Source organism: Molossus molossus, unplaced genomic scaffold (genome assembly GCF_014108415.1).
Source record: "Molossus molossus isolate mMolMol1 unplaced genomic scaffold, mMolMol1.p scaffold_m16_p_4, whole genome shotgun sequence".
NCBI lineage: Eukaryota > Metazoa > Chordata > Mammalia > Chiroptera > Molossidae > Molossus > Molossus molossus.
Window position 1 is genome coordinate 1,251,207 of NW_023425377.1, and position 26,074 is coordinate 1,277,280.

The following is a 26,074-nucleotide window of genomic DNA, read 5'->3' on the forward strand; positions in this document are numbered from 1 at the left end:
GTCCATGCCGTCGGGAAGGGGCCTCTTCCCTGCCGTCCCCACGGCCTACAGGATGAGACCCAGCCTGCACACAGGTGCGGGGTCAGGACAGACCAGCCCGCGGGCTTCTCTGCCGCTTTTGCGCTCCAGCCCCACCCCCACCCCGTCTCAAAGGTGAGTCTTCGGAAGAGTGACAGGTGTCTGCTCCTTGAGGGGAGTGTTTCGGGCTTCGGGGCAGTGACTGGCCAAGGCCGCCGGCTCATGGACAGGAGTGGTCACCGGTGATCAGCTTCGCTGCTGGCCTGCCCGCCCCCACCCCGGCCGAGGGTGAAATAATAACTGAAATTGTAAAATTGTGCACTACGGTTGGCTGCCTCTAACAGTCCATGCGCTTGGCCTCTGTGTCTTCCTCCAGTGTCAGAATCAGTTTGAATCCTGCCTCCTGGGGCGGCCACTATTACAGAAATCACACGCGCTCGCTGTGGGAACTTTGGAAGAGAGAGACAGTTATAAACAAGAAAGAAACTCTCGCAGGGCCACTCTCCCTCTGCTCCGGGGTGTACGGCCAGGCCTCGCTCAGGCCCGCACCCAGGGGTGCAGCAGCTGCCGGGGGGAGCCCGAGGTGCCCGTGGAGTGGCAGGTGGGGTGTGGTGGGCCACAGCGGGCTCAGGAGGCGACCGGTCGGTCACTGCTCAGCAGGAAGGCTCAAGTCTCCCTGGTCACCCTCCGCAGCCCCGCGCTGGAGCTCCGTTTCTGTCCCCCCAGAGATAAGCCCCTTGGAATGTGTCTGCCAGATGATGGAAAGGAATTTGCCCCCCTCCCCTCTGGTTGTGAAATTCCTCACCGGATAGAGGGGAAGCCGGGGCCTCCTGTGCAGCCCATCCCTTTCTGCTTGTCGATTCGCTCCCCAGAGCCGTGTCCAGAAACCCCGGCTGGGAGCTAGAGACACAGGAATACTTCCCTCCTACCTTCTCAGCTCTTCCAGCTAAAAGCCAGTTAACAGGGCAGATTGGCAGGAGGAAATCAAAGTGTAACACACGCGTGTGAGGAATCCACAGGCGTGATAGGTCTGCGGATGCTCCAGACAGGAGGCAGCATCGGGCACGCGGGACATCCCAGGGCGAAGGAGAGGGGCACCGGGGTGTATGCTTCAGAAATGAGCGTGGGCTGGTCACGGCGGCGGAGTGGAACACACTCTCACACACGCACACGCACATGCACACGCGCACACACACACACACACGCATACACGCACACACACACACGTGCACACACACGCACACAGCTGTGAGCTCTGAGCACACGGCACATGCAGACAAACCACGAGTGAGTCCCTGGCACCGTCTGATCTCAGTGCGGGTACAAGAGACATCAGCGCTTTCCAGAGAGAAGGGAGGGTCTGGAACTGACCCACAGCTGTCAGGAAGGGGCACAGGTCCTTACAGGAGCTGGCTGAGCCCGGCCCGGGGGCGCCGAGCCCTCCCTCCTGCGTGGGCTCCCAGGAGAGGCCTCTTCTCTCCACTGTGTCTGCAGAGGGTCCCCGTGGGGACAGGGTTCTTGCCTCTTCCCCTGTGCGCCCCCGTGATGGAACGGGCAGAGCACGGGAGGGTAGATGGTCCTTCGAGGTCTGTTGCCTCAGACAGTTCAGAGTGGTCAACCGAGGCTGGGAGCGCAGAAGCGAAGTGTCCGGTGACCGCGCACGCTGATGGCACCCACCGCCCTCCCGCCGCGGCTGGCTGCCTCTCTTTGGAGACGACGCATTTGTACTTGGCAGGTGCACAAAGAGGGCCTGCAGGCGGCCCGGGCGGACCTGGTATCGCCTTTCTCTGGCGGGGGGGCGGGCAGGTCTGGGTTGAAAACGGACCTTCCCAGGGAGCCCAGGAATCAGACACTGACAAGTGTGCTGAGGCCCCCGGGGAGGCCGCCCGGGCCCAGGGTCCTGGAGCTCCATCTGACCGCCTGTTGCAAGTTCAGGCAGTGGCGTTGCTGGTCCGCCATGGTGCCCGTGGGAAGTGAGCCACCAGCATCCCCCGCCTGCAGGCGCGTCCATCACCGTGGGCCAGGCGGCCGAGGGGTCCTGTGGACAGGCCTGGCGTTACTAGAGTGGCTGAGGCCCAGATAGGCTCAGGTGTGGGACTCCAGGCTGGGGAGGTCAAGTCCCGCAGGGCCCGGAAGGTGGCCCAGGGCATGGGCAGGCTGGCAGAGGGGCGGGAGCCCATGTGGGTCTGAACTGAGTCCGATGGGCAGCTTAGGCCAGGGCCAGGCACCCACCCTGGGCAGGGACCCGGCCAGTGACCCAGCTGGGCCTCTGGCTTCGCTGGAGTTGGCCGTGAGCAGACTGACCTCTCCCCACTCCCTGCAGGGTCTACAGCCAGTGGGGGCCGACGCCACAGCCCGCTGCCCCCCGGCAACCCTCACAGACACCACGGTGGCAGCGCCAAGGGGCCAAGAAGACCAAAGTGAGGATGGCGGCCGGAGAGCCGGGGAGGCCAGAGACGCTGGTCCCGGGCACAGGTGTCTGACTTGAGCTGGATTTGAGAGGCAGGGGCCCTGGCAGGGGCACTTTGGGGGCAGCCCGCCCCAGCTTCCTCCATACCAGAGGCCTCTCAGCAGCCACCTTCAGAAGCAGGGCCCCCCACGGGGTGTTAGAGCCCTTCCCAGGACCCTCGCAAGGAGCCTCGGGCGTGGTGATTCCCGACCGTGGGTGCTCATCCCGGCATCTCTGCACACCCTGCTTTCCGCGCCGGGAGACGCTCCGTGGGCCGGGACGCAGGCCGCTGGCTTCCCGCTCGGGCGCAGGCTGAGGAAGCCACCGGGGACACCGAGTGGCCACTGGCAAGCAGAGAATTTGTCTCTACCCCCTGTATTAGTTGGGACGCTCCAGAGAAACAGAAACAGTAGGGTGTGTGCATGAGTGTGTATGCACGCGCGTGTGCGCACGGAAGATGAGGAGAGAAGTTGACCTTAAGGAGCTGGTGCAGCGGCTGCGGGGCTGAGCCGAAGTCTGCGGGGCTGGAGACCCAGGGAAGCGTGGAGGCCACGGCCTGAGTCTGGGGCAGCATCCCCTCTTACCCGCAGACCACAGCCTCATCCTCCTCAGCCTTCAACTGATAGGACGAGGCCCACCACCCTGGAGGGGAATCCGCTTCACTCAAGGTCACTTACTGATGCCAGGGTCATCTCATCTAATACCCTCACAGCAACATCGAGGCCGGTGTTTGACCACGTATCTGGGTGCCATGGCCCGGACAAGATGACACATAAAACTAACCCTCACACCCCTTGTGTGGCCTTGGCCAGTCTGCAGAGTGACACTGGTCCCCACCCCGTGTGCACACAGGCTCCTGGAACGCCAGCATCAGGGGAGGGGGAGAACGCTCTGCCGTTCTCATGTTCTCACGACCTGCCCGCTCCCCACTGCGCTCTACCGGTCCTCTGGGTCCCCGGGGAGGGCGGGGCAGGGGGGAGCGTGGCTGCCTGCGGGGGGCAAGGCAGAGCCACGGGGAGGGGCCGGTTCTGACGGCACTCGCCTCCTGTAACTCCCGTCATGTCCTCCTTGGCATCGGGGGAAATGCAGGTTACAAGCCCTGGCTGGTTTGGCTCAGCGGTTAGAGCCTCAGCCTGCGGACCAGAGTCCCGGGTTCGATTCCGGTCAAGGGCAGGTGCCTCAGCTGCAGTTATTCCCTGGCCCTAGATGGGGTCGTGCAGATGGAAATCAGTCGATGTGTCTCTCTCATGTCGATGTTTCTCTCTCTCTCTCTCCCTCCCACTCTGTCTGAAGATAAATGTAAAAATATCCTCGGGTGAGGATTTAAAAAAAAATGCATTTACGGAAGCCTGGTGAGAACCTTGTTGGCACAGGTACGGATGTGCACACGGTTGTGTGTGTGCAGGCGCAGGGGGTGTGTGCACGCCTTCCCTTACGGGGCGCGTGGACCAGCTCTAGAAGGACACCCTGACACCGTCCCGTGGGGCTTTAGCGGCGGGAGAGGAGCGGGCGGGGCTGTCCCCCTTTTTGAACGATGTGGATGTTTACCATGTTCACGTTCGACCCCGTGTAAAACATCGATCATTTCAAAAGCAGCCACAGCTGTGTCATTGGCCGGTGTGGGCAGCGATCCTAGACCCGCCAACGGGAAGAAGAAGGTTCACAACAGGATGTGTGATCAGGGGTCCGTGACAACAGTGACACCGATGTATGCAGCCGCGGTCACACGGCTGGGACAGTTCCCAGGACACAGCGGAAATGGGGCTGGGCTTTGAAGTCAAAGCGGCTGCCTGGGGGGATGGGCTGAGCGGAAGCTGAATCCTTCTTCGAAAGGGTTCTCCCCAAGTGTCCAGAGCGGATGGGTCCCCAGGGAAAGCCGCTGGGGGTTCCGAGTCCCTTGTCAGGGCTGTGTGCGCCTGGGTGCGCACCTGTGCCTTGTCCGTGCCTGGGGGATCTGTGCGCCCGTCTGTGTGTGTCCGTGTGTGGTGTGTGCAGGTCTATCTGTGTGAATGGTCTGCCCTGCGTGGGGACGGCCACAGCCCTCCTGGCAGGCCCCCCAGCAGAAATGCTGCCACACAGCTCACGCTGCCCTCAGCACACAGGACCACCTCGCGCGGGGGTTGAAGCATTAAACAGATAAGGAAACTGAGGCACCGCCAAGGTCACACAGGCGGTGACGGCTCCAGCATCAGGGCCAGCTTCTGACCTCCCCTGAATGACCCACACCACCCTGCAGCAAGACCCGCCCTCGGAAACAGGCCCGCAGCAGAGGACCTGGCCAGGGCTGAGGGCGCCCAGCTGGGGAGGACTCAGGCTCCTGTCTCTTCGCAAAGACCAGGTGACTCTGCAGTCCCGGTGTCTCTTCTCTGTGCTCCGTTCTCCTATGCCACCGTGATCCCAGCACCCCGAGTTCTCAGAATGTCCCAGCTGCCTCACCAATGGCAGTTGACATTCCCTGGCCCAAGTTGCATTATTTCTATCCTTTTTCTGTTGCAATACTGGTTATGAAACCAGACATAGCTGTCCCCGGCAGCGGACATTGCAATACTTCCGACTGAAGCACAGGCCAGGCTGTGGTCAGCCCTGGGGAGGGGACAGGGGCCCGTGGCCCCTGAGGGGGGTCGGCAGCTGTGACCAAGGACATTACTGTGGGAAAGGCAGCCTGAGGGGGTCCACCAGCTTGAGGGAGTTCTGGGCCACGAAGAGGAGAAGGTGAAAGTCACAGTGCGGGGCACCACCAGGGCAGAGCTAGCCTGCTTCCCAATACCTCAGAGCAGGTGCCCTCCTGGTCAAGGGGTCACTGCAGTGTGACCTCCGGCTCTGGAGCCCCGAATCTGGCTTCTGGGCCAGATGCTGTCACAGCTGGGTGTGTGCCTTTGGCTGTGTGACCTTCGTTGTGCCTCTGCGGCCCTATCGGTAAGTGAGGAGGTACTGTGTAGCTATCTCAGAGAGGGAAGTGAAAATGTACCTGTGTTACTAATGCAAGATTTGCGTGTGTTTCCCTGGCCAGTTTGGCTCGGCGGTTAGAGCGTCGGCCTGCGGACCAGAGAGTCCCGGGTTTGGTTCCTGTTAAGGGCACGTACCTCGGTTGCAGTTTGTTCCCGACCCCGGTTGGGGTTGTGTGGGTGACAGCCACTCGATGTCTCTCTCTCTCTCTCTTCCCCCCTCTCTCCCTCCGGCTCTATCTGAAGAGAAATGCAAAAACGTCTTCAAGTGAGGATAAAAAACAAAAAAAAAGAATTACGTGTTTTTTTAATCGGGGTGAACCTGATATGCTAACACACCATTTACAGTGAACAGTTCAGGGGCAGTTAGCACACCCTCATCACCCAGCTGCTCCCCTTTCTTCCTCCAGATCCCCTCACTGCGGCCCTCGCTCCCCCTGAGCCTGTCCTGGTGCTCGAGCCTTGAGGACATCAACACGCCTTTGCCGAGCCTCCTGGGCGCCAGGAGCGGGGTTGGGGGGTGGGAAGGGGTTGGAGGGACTTGAAAATGCACAGCTTTCTCCATTCAGGCAAAGGGTCCAAGAAGTCTGGCTCTACTTAGACATTAGAATTTTGTTTCTTGTTCCCCTTCTTATTTGACCAGGGAACCCTTTTATTTTAGCAAGGGGCACCCCTAGCCCCTGCGCAGGCCGCCGTTTCAGGGGGAGTATGGGAACGGCTGGATGCGGGGCCACTGGGTAAACAATTTGCATCCCTTCTTCACAATCAGCAAAATCTCAGCTGGGGAAATTGCATTTAAAAATATTGTTTAATGGAGGTGTAATTTATATGTGACAAGGTTTACCCTTTCGAGTGCACAGGTTTATGAGTTTGGACACACCTGAAGACACGTAACCATCGCCACCCATTCAAGGTACAGAATGGTCGCGTCACCCCTAGTTTCCTCACTACCCTTGCCAGCCGACGCCCCCAACCCCAACCCCGCACCCGTCCTTTTCCAGTGGTGTCCACATGGGGTCACACAGTATCTCCTACTTGGAGTTCGGCCCCTGTCACTCAGCAGGGTGTTTTGCGCATGGGCAGTCTGTTCCGTTCATTGTTGAGACTGTTCCCGCGCGTGGACGCGCCACGGCTTGTGTGTTCATCTGCCCGCCAAGGGGTTTGGGTTGTTTCCAGTTTGGGGCCATTCTGAATAAAGCCACTAACAACACTCACGCACAGATTCTGTGCAAATGTAGGTCCCTTCGGTCAATACTGAGGAGCGGGTTTGCTGGATGCTATGTTGGGTTTATGTTTAACTTAACCAACCACTGGACTGCTGCCTTCCTACCAGCCACACAGGGAGCTCCCCTGCTCCGAGTCCTCCCCGCCCCTGGTGTTGTCAGGCTTGGAGAGTGTATTTTGATGCTTCTAATAGAGATCTGATAGAAAGTAATGTTTTAAAGGGTTTATTATATAATTTTTGATAAATATTGTTATAGGCTAAATTCTGTCTCCCTCAAAAAGAAAGAAAGAAAGAAAGAAAGAAAGAAAGAACTGTTGCCCTGGCCGGTTTGGCTCAGCGGTTAGAGTGTCGGCCTGTGGTCCAGAGAGACTCGGGTTTGGTTCCCGCTAAGGGCACGTGCCTCAGTTGCAGTTTGTCTCCGGCCCTGGTTGGGTTGTGTGGGTGGCAGCCAGTCGATGTGTCCCTTCACGTTGATGTTTCTCTCTCTCTCTCTCCCCCTCCCACTCTATCTGAACAAAAAATAAAAAAATGTCCTCGAGTGAGGATTAAAAAAAAAAAAGGAACTATTGGAGCCCTAGTATCTCAGAATGGGACCTTATTTGGACATAGGATCTTTACAGAGGAACTCAAGTTCAAGCGAGTTCGATGTGCCTGCTTTTTAAATATATATATATATATTATCATTGACAGTATTACAGGTGTCCCCAGTGTCCCCTGTTGCCCCCCTCCACCCAGCCCCTGCCCCACCCCAGCCTTCACCACACTATTGTCTGTGTCCATGGGCTATGCATATATGTATATAAGTTCTTTGGTTACTCTTTTCTCATTTTCCTCCCCCTTTCCCCTCTGAGACCTGTCCTAATATAACTATTTTTATAAAAAGGGTAACTTTGGACACAGACACACACAGAGGAAAGTTCATGTGAAGAGACACGGAGAAGACCACCAATAACAAGCCAAGGCCAGGGGCCTGGAACAGATTCTCTGTCCCACCGTCAGAAGGAACCCACCCTGCCCTCACCTTGACCTTGACCTTCCAGTCTCTAGACCGTGGAACTTGGTGACAGCGGCCCTGGCAAACACAGCAGACAGACCGGTGAGTCTGGAACCCTGCTCATAAAGTGGCATTATCTGTCTCCTACCCCCAGTTTAACAGCTAGAAGGGAACCGACACCTGGTACAGAGCTATAACGTGTCAGCGAGATACCCAGAGACGCACAGCCGAATTGTAAAGGACACTTTATTCACCGGTGGGCTGCGGGGGCTCTCCCCAGATCATAGCCCCGATTGTTCTTGCTCGTCCACTTTTATTTATTTATTTGTTGGCCTCACCCTAGGACATGTTTCCATTTTTTGTTCAGACAGAGTGGGAGGAAGAGAGAGGAAGAGAGAGAGAGAGAGAGAGAGAGAGAGAAACATCAACGTGAAAGGGACACATCGAGTGGCTGCCTCCCGCCCGACACAACCAGGGCCAGAGACAAACTGCAACCGAGGTACCTGCCCTTAGTGGGAACCGAACCTGGGTCTCTCTGGACCACAGGCTGATACTCTAACCGCTGAGCAACTTTTAAAGACAGAAGCCACCTTCCCTTTGGCTCCTCCTCAGCGAACTGGTACAATAGTGGGTGCAAAAGTGGTTGTTACAGTCTGGCTGGTATGGTTCAGTGATTGAGCATCAACCCATGCCAGTTCGATTCCCGGCCAGGACACATGCCCAGATTGTGGGCCTGACCCCCAGTGGGGGGGCATGTGGGAGGCAGCCAATCGATGTTCTTTCTCATGGATGTTTCCATCTCTCTCTCCCTTCCACTTCCTCTCTCTCTAAAAATCAATAAAGGAGCCCTGGCCGGTTTGGCTCATCGGTTAGAGTGTTGGCCTGCGGTCCAGAGGGACCCGGGTTCGGTTCCCGCTAAGGGCAGGTGCCTCAGTTGCAGTTTGTCCCCAGCCCTGGTTGGTCGTGTGGGTGGCAGCCACTCGATGTGTCCCTTTCACGTGGATGTTTCTCTCTCTCTCTTCCTCTCTCTCCCTCCCACTCTATCCAAACAAAAAATGGAAAAAAGTGTCCTCGAGTGGGGATAAAAAACAAAAAAAAAATCAATAAAGGAAAAAAAATAAAAAAAAATACATAGTTGTTCCAGAAGCCAAAATAAGCATTAGTCACTGGGCTCATGATTTTCAGTTCCTGATACTCAGAAACTGCAAGCCACGTCCCATTATGTAGGTCAACCATAACCTTAGGCCAAGTTCCTTTACCACCAGGAGTAACCAACCTATTATTGGAAAAATACCGAGGAAAGTCCACTGCCGGTCCACTGCCGGTCAAGATGGAGTCGTGTAGTGGCCTTAGCCGAGGGGCCCAGCCCAGGGCCCAGCTCATTAGGAGCGCTCCCCCTACAGCGCCTCCCTGCCTGCCAGACGCACCTCCTTCCAGGGCTGGGTGTGGGTGCGGCCTAGAGAGACGTAGGCCGGGCCGGGGAAGAGACTGGCCTTCGGGAGGTGAGCTGAGAAGGTGGCTGCTGGGGGGGGGGTGCAGGATATTGGGCCTGACTCCTTAATGCTGATGGGAGTAAAAACAAAGGAGAGGTTTGTGCGTGCCTTTTACTGTCGCCCCCATCAGAACCGAAGCTCCAGGAGGGCAGGGCGTCCTGTCCCCTCCCCGTCCAGTCTCCAGGGCCGCTGCGGGAACCCGCCGCGGGGGTGGACGTGGACGAAGACAGGCCCTCCTCCGTCAGAAGGCGGCCCGTCCACCGGGAGGGACACGAACCCGTCGCCGGTTGAAAACATTCTGTGCATTAAAACGTGCAGGTGGTAACTTCTCTGTCCTGCGCGCGGACACTGAGGACGACGGTCACCAGAGCACCTGGCCGAGCGCCCACAGGCACGTGGGTCTCGCCCAGGCCCTGCGAGGCGGGGACTGGAGCCGGCGGAGAGGCGGGTCCCCGCCCGGGCGGCCCAGCGAGCCCAGGCCCCGGCCGGGGCGCGAGCCGGTGCTCTGCACGCAGTCGGGGCTCGCGACCGGCCCGGCAGCCGCAGGCGCGGCGCACACGTGGGCCGGCAGCCCCGCACGCTCCCCGCAGCGCCCCGCGGGGTCCCGCTGGGGGCGGAGCCGACGCCGCGGCCTGCAGAACGGGATTGGCTGCTGGGGAGGGGGCGGGGCCCACCGAGGGTCGTAAATACGGCGCCACATGGCAGTGGCTGGGGAGGGCGGCGGTGGGGTGCGGAGGGCGCAGGCGCGTGGAGAGCGGGCGCCCCTCGGCCTCCTTGGTCCCAGCGCAGGTCGCGACTTCTCGCGAGAAGAGGAGCGGGAGGCGGGGCGGCGGCGCCGGGGGCGGGGCCGGCGGAGGGGCGGCCTCGGGAGGGTCCGCGGGTCGCGAGGTGGCGGCGGCGGCGGCGCAGGGTGAGGTGTAGGCGTGGGGGGCTCGGGGGACGCGGGGGGTGCGGGGGGCGCGGGGGGCGCGCGGGGCGCGGGGCGGGGTCCTGGCGGGCCGGGCGGGCCGGGCGGTCCCTGCACCCTCAGCCCGCCGGGCGGGTCCGGCGGCGCCCTGGCCGAGCCCCCGCGCCGGCCGCTGTGTGACCTTGGCCTGGCTCGCACCCTCTCTGGTCCGGCGTCCGCGGGGCCGGGGGAGGCAGCGGACGACGCGGGGAGGGAAGTCAGCCCTCGTTCCGAGCCCGGGGATGCCGCAGCGTGCGCCCTGTCCCCGCCCGGTCCCGCGGGTGGATGCGCGGCCCGGCTCCTGCGCGCCGTCCGGCGGCTCCGCGGCCCCCGCTCCGCCAACCGCAGGCCCGCGGCGCCACCGGCGACCCGGGGCCGGGCAGCGCCCGCCTCTGGCGCGGGAGGAAGCCGGGGCGCAGCCCCAACAGTAGGACCCGTATCTCCAGCTGGGCGCCGGGCCACCGGGACGTCGCCCGCAGACCTTGGCGCGCGCTGCGGTTCCGTCTGGCGCGCAGCACAACGGGCTGCAGTGTGTCCACGACGATTAAATTATTCACTTTATCACTGCGCGCCGGGCAGGCTCGGGACCGCGGGCCCGGCGGATGCAAATGCTTCCCGGGGGAGACGGTCCCCCACGTGTGGGGCCTCACCTGCCCCCACAGCGGGACGCGCGCGACCCTTCTCGGGGAGCGGGAGTCGGGGCTGGCGCCTGGGCGCAAAGCAGAGAAAACGGGGCGTCAGAAGCGGTGTGTGGAGGGCGCACAGCTGTGGCCGTCACCGCCTGCACAGAGTTGCAGATGTCCCGTGTGCTTGCAGATTAGTTGCCGGGACTTGAGGCCGATGTTGTGAGGCCGGCAGCCCAGTTCACCGTCACTCCGCGTGCTCCTGTTCATCGGTGCAGCAAAGGGGGGTTTCGGTCGTTTGCAAGATGCCAGGTTGGGCCAGGGGCCCGGGTTACCTGCCTAACAGGGCGACTGGAACTCACACCTAGGTTGGCCCTGTGCCCACAGAGAGCAGCCAAGCTCGTTTCTTGGTGTTGGAGAAGTTTTCCATGGTGAAGGTGTCGGAGGAATTGGGCCTCGCAGGAGGACGTTCCAGGAGGGGGCAGCAGGGCTGTGCAGGTGTGTGTGTGTGTGTGTGTGTGTGTGTGTGTGTGAGAATGGACCTTGCAGGGCAGTGGGTCCCTGTGTTAGTTGTGGGATGGGGTTTGAGGATTGGGGTGGAGGCTGAAAGGAGGTTTCTGCCTAGGAAGGAAGGGCCTTGGATGCTGGGCCAGGGCGAGGACTCGCACTCCTTTGGGGAGGAGTAGTCCAGGTTTGGGTGGTCTGAAAAGCAGCAGCGTTGAGAGTGAGGACCGGTCCTGTACCAGGAGGTGCAGGCAGCTGGTGCAGTCGTAGATGGTGTGGGGCCAGGACAGTGGCCAGGGAGTGGACAGTGGTGTTGGGTTGGAGAAGGGGGAAATAAACAGTCAGTGGTGCTCTGTCGGGTGGGGGAAGGGAAAGGAAAAAGGAATCAAGATTTAGTGGCTGAAGGACGGAGCTGGTAGCTATGGTGAGTTATGGTGTGGCAGGTTTGGACCCTGGATAGGCAAACACGCATTTGATTTTTAGACTCGTAGTATCTGTGGCATTGGTGGGCAGTCAGGGGTGAGGTGTGCTCTAGCAGAGTGTGTCCAAGGATGCCGTCCTGGGGACCACCAGCGTGGAAGGGACAGGTGGCGGGAGAGCAGCATATGCCGGATGGCTGACACTGGACATGGACTGGTTGTAATGACCACACTCACCACGGCTGTGGATGACTCTCTTCTAGAAAGGTCTCAAGGCTGACGGGACGGGCCATTCATGGGAAGGAGAATGGTTTTTTTTTTTTTTTCTTCCCCCTTATCGACATTTTCAGGGACCTTAGCGACTTCAGTGCCTTTTCGGCTGGTAAGGTGACGGACTCACTGTCACCAGCCTTCTGCAGAACACATTCAGGCAAGCAGATCCCTGGCTGCCTGAGGCTGGTTATTGGTGCTACTGAAACAAACCGGCTGGTTTATCCTCTTAAAAGAGCTTAGTCTTTAGTTTTTCTTTGTTAAAATTGTTTCTCTTTCTCTTCAGAAAGTAGCAGTGAACGTCTCACCTGCTTAGTGGGTGTGTGGCTACAGCCCCAGCTGGTGGTTCTCCAGGGATGTGCTAACAGATGGGCCTAACATAACTGACACAGTAACTCAATACTTCCTGCAATTAACCAAGAGGTGGGGTTTTCTGTAACCTCTGAGAGACCTAAGGAAGCACCACGCCCGTTTCCATGGGCGAGAGGATGCAGCTCTGCAGGCAGGGGAGGGTGCTGGGGCCCAGAGCTCTGTTGGGGCCCTTTCCCTCCAGGGGGGGGGGAGGAGTTAGTGTCTTTGAGCAGCCCAAGAGAAAAGCCCTAAAGCACTGACATCAGGGTGCCCCCAGTCAGAAGGCCCAGCTGGATCACTCACTAATGAAGCTCATAATTACTGACCCCTCCCAGGGTTCAAAGCTTCCAAGTTCTTGTAATCCCCCACCCCTTAAATAGAAACAGATAACCAGGGACCTGTGAAGAAACCTTCTGATTTGGAAGATGGGGACCAAATGGGAAAAATATCCTCAGATGAGACTAACCCAAAAAAAAAGAAGAAGAGAAAAATAAAAATTGGGCCTGGCTGGTGTGGCTCAGTGGTTAAGCGTTGACCCATGTACCAAGAGGTCACCAGTTCAGTTCCTGGTCAGGGCTCATGCCCAGGTTGTGGGCCCGATCCCTAGTAGGGGGCATGCAGGAGGCGGCCAAGCCATGTTCTGTCATCAATGCTTCTCTCTCTCTCTCCCTCTCCGTTCCTCTCTCTCTAAAATCAATAAAGAAAAAAAAATTTTTTTTTAATAGGGTAAAGAGCCGGAAAGAAAACTCTTGGACATAAACAGTGACTGAGCCCCGGCCGGTTTGCTCAGTGGTTAGAGCGTCGGCCTGCAGTCCAGGGAGACCCGGGTTCGGTTCCCGCTAAGGGCACGTGCCTCGGTTGCAGTTTGTCCCCGGCCCTGGTTGGTTGTGCGGGTGGCAGCCACTCAGTGTGTCTCTTTCACGTCGATGTTTCTCTCTCTCTCTCTTCTCTCTCCATCCCACTCTGTCAACAAAAAATGGAAAAAAATGTCCTCGGGTGAGGATAAAAAAAACAAACAGTGACAGAGAGAAAAACCTCAGTTGGTGAGTAAAAGATAAAGCTGGGAAACGTAGGGAGATGACAGAAAAGCAGAGAGGGAAAGTGAGAGAGAAGTTCAAGGGTCACCTCAGGAGGTTGACAGCTAAGTAACGGGTCTCAGTAAGAAAGAGAATGACAAAAGAGAGAAGGAGAAGGGGACGAAAGTGTCCACACAGTGCTATTTCCCAGCAGCAGGGCTCTGGTGGGGGGCCAGGGGCCAGCACCGAGGAGGAGGCCGGGCCTCCCTCCCTCCCTCCCGCGTTCAGCTCCGTGTGCTGCTTGGAGTGTGGAAAGTTTCTGACGGTGCGCGTCCGGGCAGCCAGGCCTGTATTTGGAAGCGCCCGGGAAGCTGTTGGTCTGGAATGCGGACAGTGGAGTGTGCAGAGGGAGAGAGGCGTGCCCACACCCGTTCCAGGGCACGTTGTGAAATCCCCGGACTCGGGACGGGGAAGATCGTGCCAGCGTGAGAGGAAGAATAGAAACAGCGCCCACAGGTCATCCCGGCGTGAGTGGAGCGGGGGCCCCTCCGCAGCAGCATTGGGAGCTGGGAGGTGAGAAGTAGCTTTTAGGATTCGGAAGGAACTTTTTTCCTTTTTTTTTTTTTATCCTCACCCGAGGATATTTTTCCATTTTTTGTACAGATAGCGTGGGAGGGAGAGAGAGAGAGAAACATCGATGTGAAAGGGACACATCGAGTGGCTGCCACCCGCACGACCAACCACGGCCGGGGACAAACTGCAACCGAAGTACGTGCCCTTAGCGGGAACCGAACCCGGGTCTCTCTGGACCGCAGGCCGACCGCTCTAACCGCTGAACCAAACTGGCCAGGGCGGAACTTTTTTCTTTTAAATTGATTTAGAGAGAGGGAGGGGGAGAGAAAAACATCGATTGGCCGCCTCCTGCAAGCTCTCCAGCTGGGGATCAAACCCTCAACCTGGGCATGTGCCCTGACCTGGAATCAAGCCTGAGACCTTTGGTGTTTGGGGGGACACTCCAATTAACTGAGCCACACCGGCCAGGGCAGAGATTTTTTTTTTTATCTTCACCCGAGGACTTTTTTTTGGCATGTATCTTCAGATAGCACAGGAGGGAAAAGGGGGGGAAGAGAGAGAAACATCGAGGTGAGAGAGACACATCAAGTGGTCGCCACCCACACGACCCCAACCCGGGCCGGGACAAACTGCATCCGAGGTACATGCCCTTAGCAGGAACTGAACCTGGGACTCTCCAGTTTGTGGGCCGATGCTCTAACCGCTGAGCCAAACCGGCCAGGGCAGATTTTTTAAAAAAAATTTTTTTCTTTATTGATTTTAGAGAGTAAGGGAGAGGGAGAGAGAGATAGGAACATCGATGAGAGAGAACGTCGATCAGCCGCCTCCTGCACGCCCCCCATGAGGATCGGGCCCACAACCTGGGCATGTGCCCTGACCGGGCATCGAACCAGCGGCCTCTTGCTGCAGGGTTCACGCTGAACCACTGAGCCACACCGGCTGGGCAGGGAGAATAGTTGTTTTTTTTTTTATCCTCACCCGAGGATATTCTTTCCATTTTTTGTTCAGGTAGAGTGGGGGGGGGGGAGAGGAACAGAGAGAGAGAGAAACATCGATGTGAAAGGGACACATTGAGTGGCTGCCACCCGCACAACCGACCAGGGCCGGGGACAAACTGCAACCGAGGTACGTGCCCTTAGCGGGAACCGAACCCGGGTCTCTCAGGACCACAGGCCAACGCTCTAACCGCTGAGCCACACTGGCTGGGCAGGGAGAATATTTTTAATCTTGAACTTTATACTCAGGCAGTGGAGGGTAAAGATAATGTCAGATATGCTCCCAAAATTTCCCTCTCAATACCCTTTCAGGTTGTACCAGGCAAGGGTGCTCTGTCAAAATGAGGGGCGAGTCTGGAGAGACAGAGGTATCCGGGACAGGGTTTTCCTCGGGAGGGAGAAAGCCCGAGGTGAGCTGGAGGCTGGGTTCCCCACCAGGTCCGGGCATGCACAGCAGATGTGCCACGACCTGAGCTGGCCAGGGGCTCCATGCAGGGGTTTCTGGGGAGGACGAGATCGACAGGGCAGGTGGCGTGCTGGGACATCTGGAGAGGAGGGACAGACAGCTGGCAGAGTTGGGGCGGATTGGTGATAAGTGCCTAGAAAACGAAGCCAACGAAAACCAAAGACTGTTATTAGTTCCAGAGAAAATCAACCGTTGTATGGGAGCAGAAAAATGACTGGGGTGTCTGCAAAGCCAGCTGTGACAGAGCGGTGTGTGATGGGCGGCTGGCTCGCGGAAACATGTCCTGTCCGGAGAAGGTGTGCGGGTGCGAAGGGCCGGCTGTGTAGGGTCCAGAGGGGGAAAGACTGCCGCCCACCTGCCGGAGCGGCAGTCAGGAGGTGACGCCCCAGCCGAACCATTGCTTAGCCAGGAGGGAATACCCAAGATTAGGCTGAAGATGGGAACAGTGGAGGTGGGCCATGGGATCGGGGGGTGGGGGAGCTGCTGTGTTTTGTGGTGAATGAACCCGTAACATATATGCATAACTGATAAAAATAAAGACAAAGGCGGTGAGCTTCGACTCTAAAGAAAGAAGCAGGGTAAGTTATCTGACCCCGACGCCTGTGTGCGGTGGGTCGCTCGCCAGCCTTCTCTCTTCTCAGGCCGTCGGCTTGTCTTGTTTCCTCTTCGTCATTGTCATCGCTCTGTTTCTTCTCCTGGCTGTGGTCACAGATCAGAGAGTTGGTGCTTTCTTTAGCTTTTTAACTTGTTACGGAGGGATTTTTACACACCTCTAAAGGACGAGAGAACAGGATGGTGAACCCGTTACCCGTCATCTCGTTCCACGGATTACGAAACCAGGGCCAAGTGTGTTTCTCTGGTTTTGTTGTTCCTAGTGTGAGGCTCTTTATTGAGTGCCTGCTGTATGCAGGTGCCCGGAGGCTCCAGCTGTGACAGACAGGTCAGGTGCCTCCCTTCCGGAAGTGTGTCCGAGTGCAGCTGACGGTGAGCAGTGACACGGAGAAGCGGGGCGGAGGGCCGGGCGAGCAGGCTGGGGTGATCAGGGCCACCCTGAGAGGAGAGGGCTTTGAGCAGAGCTCAGAGGGATGTGTGGGGTCAAGCCGCAGGGTCCCCTGCTGGAGGAGCCTGGGGGGCGGAGGACAGTGACTGTGGCCGGCAGCGGGGCCTGGCGTGTTGTTGATAAACAAACAGCAAGGCCATTGTGGCCAGAGCGGGGCCAGTGAGGGGCAGGGGAAGAGATGAGAGCCCTAGTTCCCAGCCACCTAGGGCTTGTCACAGGCACTGGGCTCTGCTGCTGGGGCGGCTCGGGCAGAGGCAGGAGGCGGGGTCGGCGCTGCGGCGGTCAGCCGGGAGCTGGCGCCAGGGCAGGGCCGAGGGGTAGAGCCCGGGTGTGTTCCTAAGGCAGACTCTCAAGCAGGTTCTCGAACGAATCATGGTGAAACGTACTATCGTTATCTTACCTTGAAATAATTTTTTTGGAATTGACTGAAGTCTGAGGACTGAGTTATTTGGATTCCGGAGTCAGATACCGCTCATCAGATATTTGAGCCTTGGGAGGGAAGAGGATTTGGTAGGTGTGGTCCCCAGTCTTCCAAGAACGTGAGATCAGTTTGGGAATAGGGGGCCCGGTACGCGTGCATTAACGTCCCCCCTACCGTGAGATACCCCCAGGGGCTAGAGACCGCGTGAGTGGACGGCCAGCTGCGCCGTGGGCCCCACTCGGTGGGAGGTCACTTCACTTCCAGGCCAAGTTTGGGCTCAGTTTGCGTTCAGGTCTTCTGGGGCGTACTCGAACCTTCCACTCTCATCCACGTGACCGTTTAGGATTTATTCTTTTTTGGCTATCCTGTCGGATTGAGTTCGCAGGGTTAACTGAATATAAGGGGAGTCGTTTTATAAGCCAATCAGCACGGGCGCTGGTGGCACCTGGTGAAAACCTGCCCGACAAGGAGCATTTTAATTCGGCACCAGAGCGGCCGAGGCAGGGTGCCGGCAGTACATGCGAGACCACTGACAGACCTTCCAAAGGTCTGCGGACGACACCGGTGGGGACCACAGTGGGTGTGCCTTATACTGTGCTTACCGGGCTGGGACCCAGGCGGGCGGCTCTGGTCATTCTGCAGACGACACCGGTGGGGACCACAGTGGGTGTGCCTTACGCTGTGCTTACCGGGCCGGGATCCAGACGGGCGGCTCTGGTCATTCTGCAGACGACACCGGTGGGGACCACAGTGGGTGTGCCTTACGCTGTGCTTACCGGACCGGGATCCAGACGGGCGGCTCTGGTCATTCTGCAGACGACACCGGTGGGGACCACAGTGGGTGTGCCTTACGCTGTGCTTACCGGGCCGGGACCCAGACGGGCGGCTCTGGTCATTCTGCGGACGACACCGGTGGGGACCACAGTGGGTGTGCCTTACGCTGTGCTTACCAGGCCGGGACCCAGACGGGCGGCTCTGGTCATTCTGCCAGTGAATAAATAAATAAAACTCGAAACCTTCTTGGACTTCTTGATGTGGCCCGTGTTGCCTGCCTTAACGCTCAGAAGCTGGGAAGTTGGACAAGAGGAAGCGAATTCCCCAGAAGTAAAGGGGAGAAGACTCCGAGTGTCCCGCGGAAGCCGGGCCATCCTGCGCTGGACGGGGCCCGCAGGGGCCGGCCCGCTGGACTGTGCGGCGTGTTGTCTTGTGTCTGGGTTCTTTCACTTACTGCCATCCCTGTGGGACCCTGCCCGTCGCGGCGGGTGTCGGTGGGAGGCGGGGCCCGTGCCTTGTCCCCGCGGCCGGTCGAGCGGGCACGGGGCTGCGGTCGCTCACTCCCTAGTTGATGGGCCCCTGGCTCGGAGTCAGTTTGTAGCTGTTTTGAATAAAGCTGCAGGAGACTCTCGTACAGATCGAGTGGACAGTCCCACTCGGGGAGCATGGCTTCCGTGTTATCCGGAAGCGTGGCCACGCCGAGGCCAGCCTGGTTCCCCTGTGGTGTCTTCCAGGAGCCGGAGAGTTGTGTGTTTTCCGTTCCGGGCTGATCTCTGTGGAGGGCGTGAGGTCAGGGGTGAGGTCTGTGTCCAGGTGGCGTTTGGCTGTGCATGTCCGGTGGTCCCTGCAGCATGGAGAGAGACACTGTCTGCCCCGCTGTGTCGCTGTTCCTGTCCGAGACCCACGGCCGGGTTTATGGAGGCCCCTCTGTCCCGCCGGCCATTCTTCTGTCCTCTGGCCGAGCACGCTGTGTGGTCACCGGCTTAGGGGAGGTCCTGAAGTCGGGCGCATCGTCTTCCAGCTTTGTTCTCCTCCAGCACCGTGCGTGTTGGCTGTTCGGGGTCTTTGCCTCCAGATGAACTTGAGAATAACGTGTGACCGGCCCTGGGCAGCCCGAGGACCCGGCAAGTGGACACAGCTGAGCGGCATGTGCCTCGGCCTCGGGACTGTGGCTGTCAGCTGTGCTGAGTGGGACGTGCCCTTGTGCAGGTCTCCTGGGGCCTTGGCGTGCGGCCCTCTTCCAGGGCAGGGTGACCGTCAGGATGGCACACCTGTGTCGGGGAGCCCAGCCCCTGCCGGCTGCCACGGGCCACCTGTCTTCCCCAGATTTTGCCAGCTGTTGGTGTGAAGGCTCCTTCAGATGGGCAGCCTTATGTGGGCAGCCAGCGTTGGGGGGCCTGCTTCCCGGGGCTGCGCGCGTCTGCCCTGCCGCGTGGTGTGCGTGACCGCCCCACCCCACCCGAGAAACCGCTCTGCCTGCTGAGTCGGCTCTCTGGTCGAAATCTAAGCAGATTCTTTGGTCAGAAGCGTTGACCAGTGCAGAGCCTGGCGGGAAACCAGCCCCGAGGATGAAACCCGTGCTGAGGTCAGCCCGAGGCCGTGCCGGAGGCCGGAGGGGAGTCCGGTCAGATTGGGGGCTTTGTTGACTGCTTTTGGAATAGTGGGCGGTTTGTGTTGGAATTCAGGCCCTTTGTTGGATGAAAAGTGACTGTACGAGGTCAGTCTTGACCCCAGCGCTTTAGGGCTGTTCTCACCTGGCCTCCCTGCCGTGCCCTCCCCCAGAAGGCAGCCAGGTGTACCCCAAAGCCCCGGCTTGAGCTGCCTGGGCACCTTCCTGGCTGTCCCCTCTTAAAAAGGAAGGCTTGTTGGCGACGTATGGTCATCGCTTCTCCTTCTCTGCAGTTCTGGGGAACTGAACCTGGGGCCCACGCACCTTTGGGTCACCGCCACAGCTGCTGGTTATGTGGCGTGTTTGAGGTCAGAAGTGACCACGCGATGGACCGCCCTTTTCCTTGATGTTAAAAACGAACCGTGGCCTCAGCTCAGCCTTGGTTTGGAAGGCCTGGAGAGGCTGCCCAAAGCAAACCTGGCTCCTGGCAGGACTGCGGGGCAGGCCCGGGCTCCCAGGACAGCCCCACGCTGCGCACCAGACACACCGTGTGGGCAGGGCGGAGGGGAGGGCCTGTCTGGTGCTCGTGTCCCCCCTGCCAGATTGTTAGAACTGTACACGGTTTGCTTGATAAGCAGATTTCAGGGGCATCTGCCTGGGAGCTTTTGCCCCAGGTTGTGGGGGGTGTGGCTTCAGCAGCAGGGCCGAGTTTAACCTCTTACAACTCTCTACCCTATTAAGGTCTTTATTTATTTTTTAACTCTTTTTGTTCGTTCAACTGTATCTGTTGGAAATTTTTCCAAATCCCCTATTATAGTTCTAATTTATACCCCTCCCCTCTTTTTTTACTGAAAAAAACATATAACACGATATATACCCCCTTAGCCACAGTTCTGGGGCACAAGCACACTCACGGTGTTGTACAGTCATCCCCACCAGTGTCTCCAGAACTGTCCATCTTCCCAGACTGAGACCCCCATGAACACTCACTGCCCCACCCTGCCCTGCCCCCACGCTCCGCTTCCTGTGTCCGAGCTCGAAGGTCTTCATGAGTGGAATCAGACCACGTGTCCTTTCTGGTCCATCTCCACTGAGCACAGTGGCCTCAGGTTCGTCCTTGCGGCAGTAGGTGTCAGAACGTCCTTGTGGTTTTGTTTCTGTTTCTGTTTTTTTTTTATTTTTTTCTTTATTGATTTTAGAGAAAGAGGATGGGAGAGAGATATAGAAACAGCGATGAGAGAGAACATCGATTGGCTGCCTCCTGCACGCCCCCCACTGGGGATCGGGCCCACACCCTGGGCATGTGCCCTGACCGGGAATCAAACTGGTGACCTCTTGGTGCAGGGTCGACGCTCAACCACTGAGCCGCACCGGCTGGGCCGTCCTTGCGTTTTAAGGCTGAGTGACAGTCCAGTGTCGGGATGGACACCTGGCTGCTTCCCTGTTTTAGCAGTTGTGAGAAGCTGCTGTGTACACGGTGTGTGGACATCTCTTGGAGACCCTGTTTTCAGGGTCTAGGCCCAGAAGTGGAGTTGCTGGGTCACGTGGTCACCCTGTGCCGCCTTTTTGAGGAACCTCCCCCCTGCTTTCCACACGCTGACCTCCCCTCCGACAGTGCACAGGGGTCCCGATTTCCCCACGGCCTCACTGATACTCATTCTTTGCTCTAAAAAAAAATAGGGCCTTGGCCAGTGTGGCTTAGTGGTTGGAGAATCGGCCCAACAACCAAAGGATCACAGGTTCCAGTCCCACTCAAGGGCACGTACCTGGGTTGCAGGTTCAGTTCCTGGCCCCAGTCGGGGCACCTGTGGGAGGCAACCAATTGATGTGTCTCTTGTCAATGTTTCTCTTTTTCTGTCTCTGTCTCTCCTCCCTCTCTCCCTTCCATTCTCTCTAAAAACCAATGGAAAAATATCTTCGGTGAGATTAACAACAACAACAACAAGATAGGAATCATCTTAATAGGTGTGCGGGGGCGTCGCGTGGTTTTGATTTGCATTTTCCTCATGTCTGGTGACGTTGAGCATCTTCCCATGTGCTCGTTGGCCATGCGTGTGTCTCTGGAGAAATGTCTATTCGAGGCCTTTGCCCGTCTTGAACTGGGTGGTCTGCATTTTTCCTTGAGTTTTACGAGTTTTTCTGTACACTCTGGATGTTCATCCCTTTTAGACGTACGGTTGCAAACACTGCCTCCCGTCTGTGGGAGTCTTTTCGCTCTGTCAGCAGTGTCTTTTGATGCAGGAGTTTTCATTGGTCAGATGTTGCTAATGCTGACTCCCCCCAGCGGTGATGCAGCTGGGTGAGCACGCAGCTCGGCCAACCAGCGAGGTCCCCTGAGCCTCGGTCCAGGGCCTTCACTGGGGCAGCATCACCAGACGTGGTTGACTCCCGCGTGGTTGACCTCAGTCTCCAGCCCCTCCAGAGACCCAGCTGATTCCATGTGACCCAGAGCCCCCCTAAACCACATTGGTAGACCATCTGGCATGATCCAAGGCTCCTGTCAGCTCAGAGAGCCCCTCCCAGGAGCCAGTGGCAGGGAGACCTCTCTGTGCAAGGACACGGCCACCCCTCCCGTCCCTTGGCTGGGCGCTTCTTGGGACCCGGCATTCTTTCCTGGGCTGCAGGCTGCTCAGGGCCGGTGGCCTCTGCAGCGCCTGGCTGGGCCCTGTGGCATACAGCAGGGACCCAGGGGACTGATGCCGGTCCTCCAGCCCTGGAGTCCCAGACTCTCCTCCTTGCAGGGCCTTGCGTGTGTCTGTTCTTCTTAGCTGTGGGGGGCGGGTCTCGGCAACGCTGCGTCTGGCTGGACTGGAACTGTAACAGGAAGGGCATCTAGGTATTGCTGTCACCTCTGCGAGCCAGCATCCCCACCGGGGACCCCAACAACTTGATCAGCGTCCTCCAGCCCAGCAGTTGGCCAGGCGCACTGGGTCCCCTTCCCTGCAGAGTCCCAGGACCTGGAATGGACCTGGGACGGAACTGGCGCCGGTCATCTGTCCACTTTCACTCCCTCTGCTGACTCTTCCCGAGCCCAGGGACAGTGTGTGCCAGCCACACCCAGGGCCTCTGTCCCTTGTTTATTTGGGTTAAGTGGACATGGCCAAAGGGTTTGGGGGAGGGGTGTCTTCACTTATCCGAACTGTGGCAGCCCTGCTCAGGGACCTGGTTGCCTGTCCCCTGTGCTCTGACCCTCGGGGTGCTCTTCACAGGGGCCTGTCCCGCTCCGTGGCCACTCTATGCCTCTCCTGGGGCAGAGGGTCACTAGTCCCATCAGTCACACTTGCCCTTTTGGGCCCTGGCCAGCAGCATTAGTCACATGACCCAGAGGAGCCAAAGCGCCTGAGGACGCCCACCCAGACCCAGCTCACGGAGGCTGGAGGGGGAGGGAGGTGGCCGGCCAGCCGGCCACGTGGGAGGAGCACCCAGCGTCAGCCAGCACCCTCCCCTCGGACCCTGAGCCTGACTCGCTCTCCGTTGCCTTCACAGGTCCCCGAGCGCGGCGCCCAGCCTCCATGACGCGCAAGTGAGCGGTCCAGGCGCAAGGGCCCCGCCGGCTGGGGCAGGATGACCAAGTCCCGGCTTTTCCGCCTGTGGCTGGTCCTGGGCTCGGTGTTCACCGTCCTCCTCATCATCGCCTACTGGGACAGCGTGGGCACCGCCCACTCCTACCTGCGCACCCCCTTCTCCAGGCCGCAGCCCCTGGAGCCCCGCCCCAGCCCGGCCGACAAGGAGGGCGAGGCCAGCGTGGACGACTTTTTGGAGAAGCTGCTGGGCGCCAGCACGAAGAACATCGTTCCCGGGAGAAAGACGGAGCAGCCCCCGCCGGCCTCCAGCAGGCCCGCGCCGGGCAGCATGGAGGAGAGCGTGAGGGGCTACGACTGGTCCAGCCGCGACGCCCCGCAGGGCCCCGACCTCGCCGGGCGGCAGGCGGAGCGCAGGAGCGTGCTGCGGGACTTCTGCGCCAACGCCAGCTTCGTGTTCCCCGCCAAGGAGCGCTCCTTCGACGACATCCCCAACTACGAGCTGAACCACCTCATCGTGGACGACCGCCACGGGGTCATCTACTGCTACGTGCCCAAGGTGGCCTGCACCAACTGGAAGCGCGTGATGATCGTGCTCAGCCAGAGCCTGCTGGACCGGGGCGCCCCGTACCGCGACCCCCTGGACATCCCGCGCGAGCACGTGCACAACTCCAGCACCCACCTGACCTTCAACAAGTTCTGGCGCCGCTACGGGAAGCTCTCCCGCCACCTCATGAAGGTCAAGCTGCAGAAGTACACCAAGTTCCTGTTCGTGCGGGACCCCTTCGTGCGCCTCATCTCGGCCTTCCGCAGCAAGTTCGAGCTGGAGAACGAGGACTTCTACCGGAGGTTCGCCGTCCCCATGCTCCGGACCTACGCCAACCGCACCAGCCTGCCCGCGTCCGTCAGCGAGGCCTTCGGCGCCGGCCTCAAGGTCTCCTTCCGCAACTTCATCCAGTACCTGCTGGACCCGCGCACCGAGAAGCTGGCGCCCTTCAACGAGCACTGGCGGCAGGTGCACCGGCTCTGCCACCCCTGCCAGATCGAGTACGACTTCGTGGGCAAGCTGGAGACGCTGGACCAGGACGCCGCGCAGCTGCTGCGGCTGCTCAAGGTGGACCAGCGGCTGCACTTCCCGCCCAGCTACCGGAACCGGACCGCCAGCAGCTGGGAGGAGGACTGGTTCGCCAGGATCCCGCTGGCCTGGCGGCGGCAGCTCTACAAGCTCTACGAAGCGGACTTCGTGCTCTTCGGCTACCCCAAGCCCGAGAACCTGCTCAGAGACTGAGGGTCCAGGCCGCCGGACTCCCCGCCCTCGCCCGCGGCGGGCCGCTGCGCCCCAGCAGCGCGTGGGGACGGAGCCGTGGCGGCCACACTGTCTTACGCCTCTGCCCCTCCCGGCCTGCGTGTGGCGGGCAGTCCTGTCTGGGGCCGCTGAGCGCCCTGGGCCGGCCCCACCCACACTCTCGTTTTTAAAGGGACGATTTTGCGATCGGGCTTACTGTTCCCTCGGCTGCCCATACGCGTTCAGTGCTGTGTTAATATTGTTTTTTTAAGATTAATATATTTCCGATATTTAATATGAGACGGGAGGAGGAATGATGGAGTAAACCGTACTCTGCTCGTGCCGCCTGCTGTGTGGTCACTCGGGGGCAGTGAGGTGTCGCAGGAGGGCTCGGCGCCTTGGCCCGGGGGCGTTCACTCGCAGAAACACCCCTGAGGGAAGGGAGATGCCTGGTTGTCCTTAGCACAGAGGAGGACCCACAGTGTGGAATCAGGCCTCACCTGCACTGTGCCAGGGAAGCAGACAGGTCCTTCAGGGGTGCGTGCTCCGGCCTGGTGGTGTGGCTCAGTGGTGAGCGTCGACCCCTGCACCAAGAGGTCGCAGGTTCGATTCCCGGTCAGGGCACATGCCCAGGTGGTGGGCCCGGTCCCCAGTAGGGGGCGTGCTGGAGGCGGCCAATCGATGTCTTCTCTCATCGATGTTTCTATCTCCCTCTCCCTCTCCCTTCCTCTTTCTCTAAAATCAATAAAGAAAAAAATTTTTTTTTTTTTTAAAAGTACATGCACTGCCCTGGCCAGTTTGGCTCAGCGGTTAGACCCTCAGCCGTGGAACAATGAGTCTTGGGTTTGATTCCGGTCAAGGACACGTACCCGGTTTGTCCCCGGCCCTGGTCAGGGTCGTGCAGGAGGCAGCGATCCATGTGTCTCTTTCATGATGTTTCTCTCTCCCCCTCCCTCCCTCCTGCTCTATCCGAAGATAAATAGAAAAATATCCTCAGGTAAGGATTAAAAATAAAAAGAGTGTGCTGTGTTTTTAGGGAGTCTCCAGAGGGTAGGCGGTTCGATCAGGGTGTTGGCTCTGAGCTCAGGTGAAGGAAGCCAAGCTCCGGTCCCGGCCCCAGCAGGAGTTAGCTCTAGCGCCGGTTCGATCAGGGTGTTGGCTCTGAGCTCAGGTGAAGGAAGCCGTGCTCCGGCCCGGCCCCAGCAGGAGTTAGCTCTAGCGCCACCTTTTGTGTCTGATCGCGAGGGAGGATTTGCAGTCGGGGGAAGGGTGTCTGAGCCTCTGCTCCTAGTTCTTTTGGGCACAGACCCAGTAGTGGGATTGCCAGGTCCTATCTGACCTGGTCACTTTATAAACTGAGTCACTGTGGGGACACCACCGACCTCACTGGTACCTTTGTCTCGCAAATCGTGTAAGATCGACTAGCGCCAGAGGCGAGTGGAGAGCAGGTCCTGGGAGAGCCAGATCCCCCGGGGACCGTGTCCGACCTTGGCGTGTGTGGAGTGCACTGTGGACTGCAGTTGTGTTATGTTTCTGAGTAGCTGGTGTCCTTCAAACCAGGCACCCGTTCACGGTAGGCGACGTCAGGATGCTGAAATCCCTCTTCAGCCGCCGTGGATGCGGCTCCCGACAGCTGCCTCTGTCGGTAGTTTCTCACTGAAATGGGTTGGTTTCAACAATGTCCAGACAGACGTCGAAACTCACTGGGTTGTGGGCTCACGGAAGGCAGGGCCCTGTGTCCTTTGTGTCTTCGCCCTTGGTTCTGGGGGAGCCCTCGGCCGCTGGCTGGGGCCTGTGCCCGAGAACCCCTTCCTCTTCCTGCTGGCTCCTGACCCACAGGATGACGTCTTGGGGAGAACTTGGCCACGTGTTCTTTCTCTGCTAAGACACCATCACATTTTTAAAATTGGTATTGTGCAGTTAGATAATTTAAGCAAATAATTCCATATACTTAAAATATTCGAACTGTTTGCCTCTGCCCTCCATTCCTTGTCAGCACATTTACCCACAGTCTTTTTTTTTTTTTTAAATAATCCTCACCCAAGGATACTTTTCCATTTATCTTCAGATAGAATGGGGGCAGAGGGAGGGAGAGAAACATCAATGTGAGAGAGACA

General features: G+C 58.8%; 2 protein-coding genes across 3 annotated transcripts in view; both read left to right on the forward strand.

The window, feature by feature from the left end:
* The window catches only part of LOC118616501 (kinesin-like protein KIF19), a 49,405-nt gene extending 26,727 nt beyond the window's left edge, over positions 1-22,678 (forward strand). The window contains exons 17-18 of the mRNA XM_036242087.1: positions 2,342-2,438; positions 22,638-22,678. Of these exons, the coding sequence (XP_036097980.1) occupies positions 2,342-2,438; positions 22,638-22,678 (138 nt within the window). The remainder of the gene's footprint in view (positions 1-2,341; positions 2,439-22,637) is intronic.
* CHST12 (carbohydrate sulfotransferase 12) lies at positions 4,287-23,982 on the forward strand. Of its 2 annotated transcripts, XM_036240363.1 has the most exons (4): positions 4,287-5,383; positions 6,273-6,325; positions 7,521-7,733; positions 22,638-23,982. In XM_036240363.1, exon 4 carries the CDS (start codon positions 22,716-22,718, stop codon positions 23,958-23,960), a length of 1,245 nt encoding a protein of 414 aa, XP_036096256.1. In that variant the 5' UTR covers positions 4,287-5,383; positions 6,273-6,325; positions 7,521-7,733; positions 22,638-22,715; the 3' UTR covers positions 23,961-23,982. The 2 variants fall into 2 exon arrangements, with proteins under 2 accessions (XP_036096256.1, XP_036096257.1); XM_036240364.1 differs by lacking the exon at positions 6,273-6,325.
* The last annotated feature ends 2,092 nt before the right edge of the window (positions 23,983-26,074 follow it).

Coding starts and splice junctions, on each gene's coding strand:
- CHST12 (XM_036240363.1), top strand. CDS start 22,716: ATGACCAAGTCCCGGCTTTTCCGCCTGTGGCTGGTCCTGGGCTCGGTG.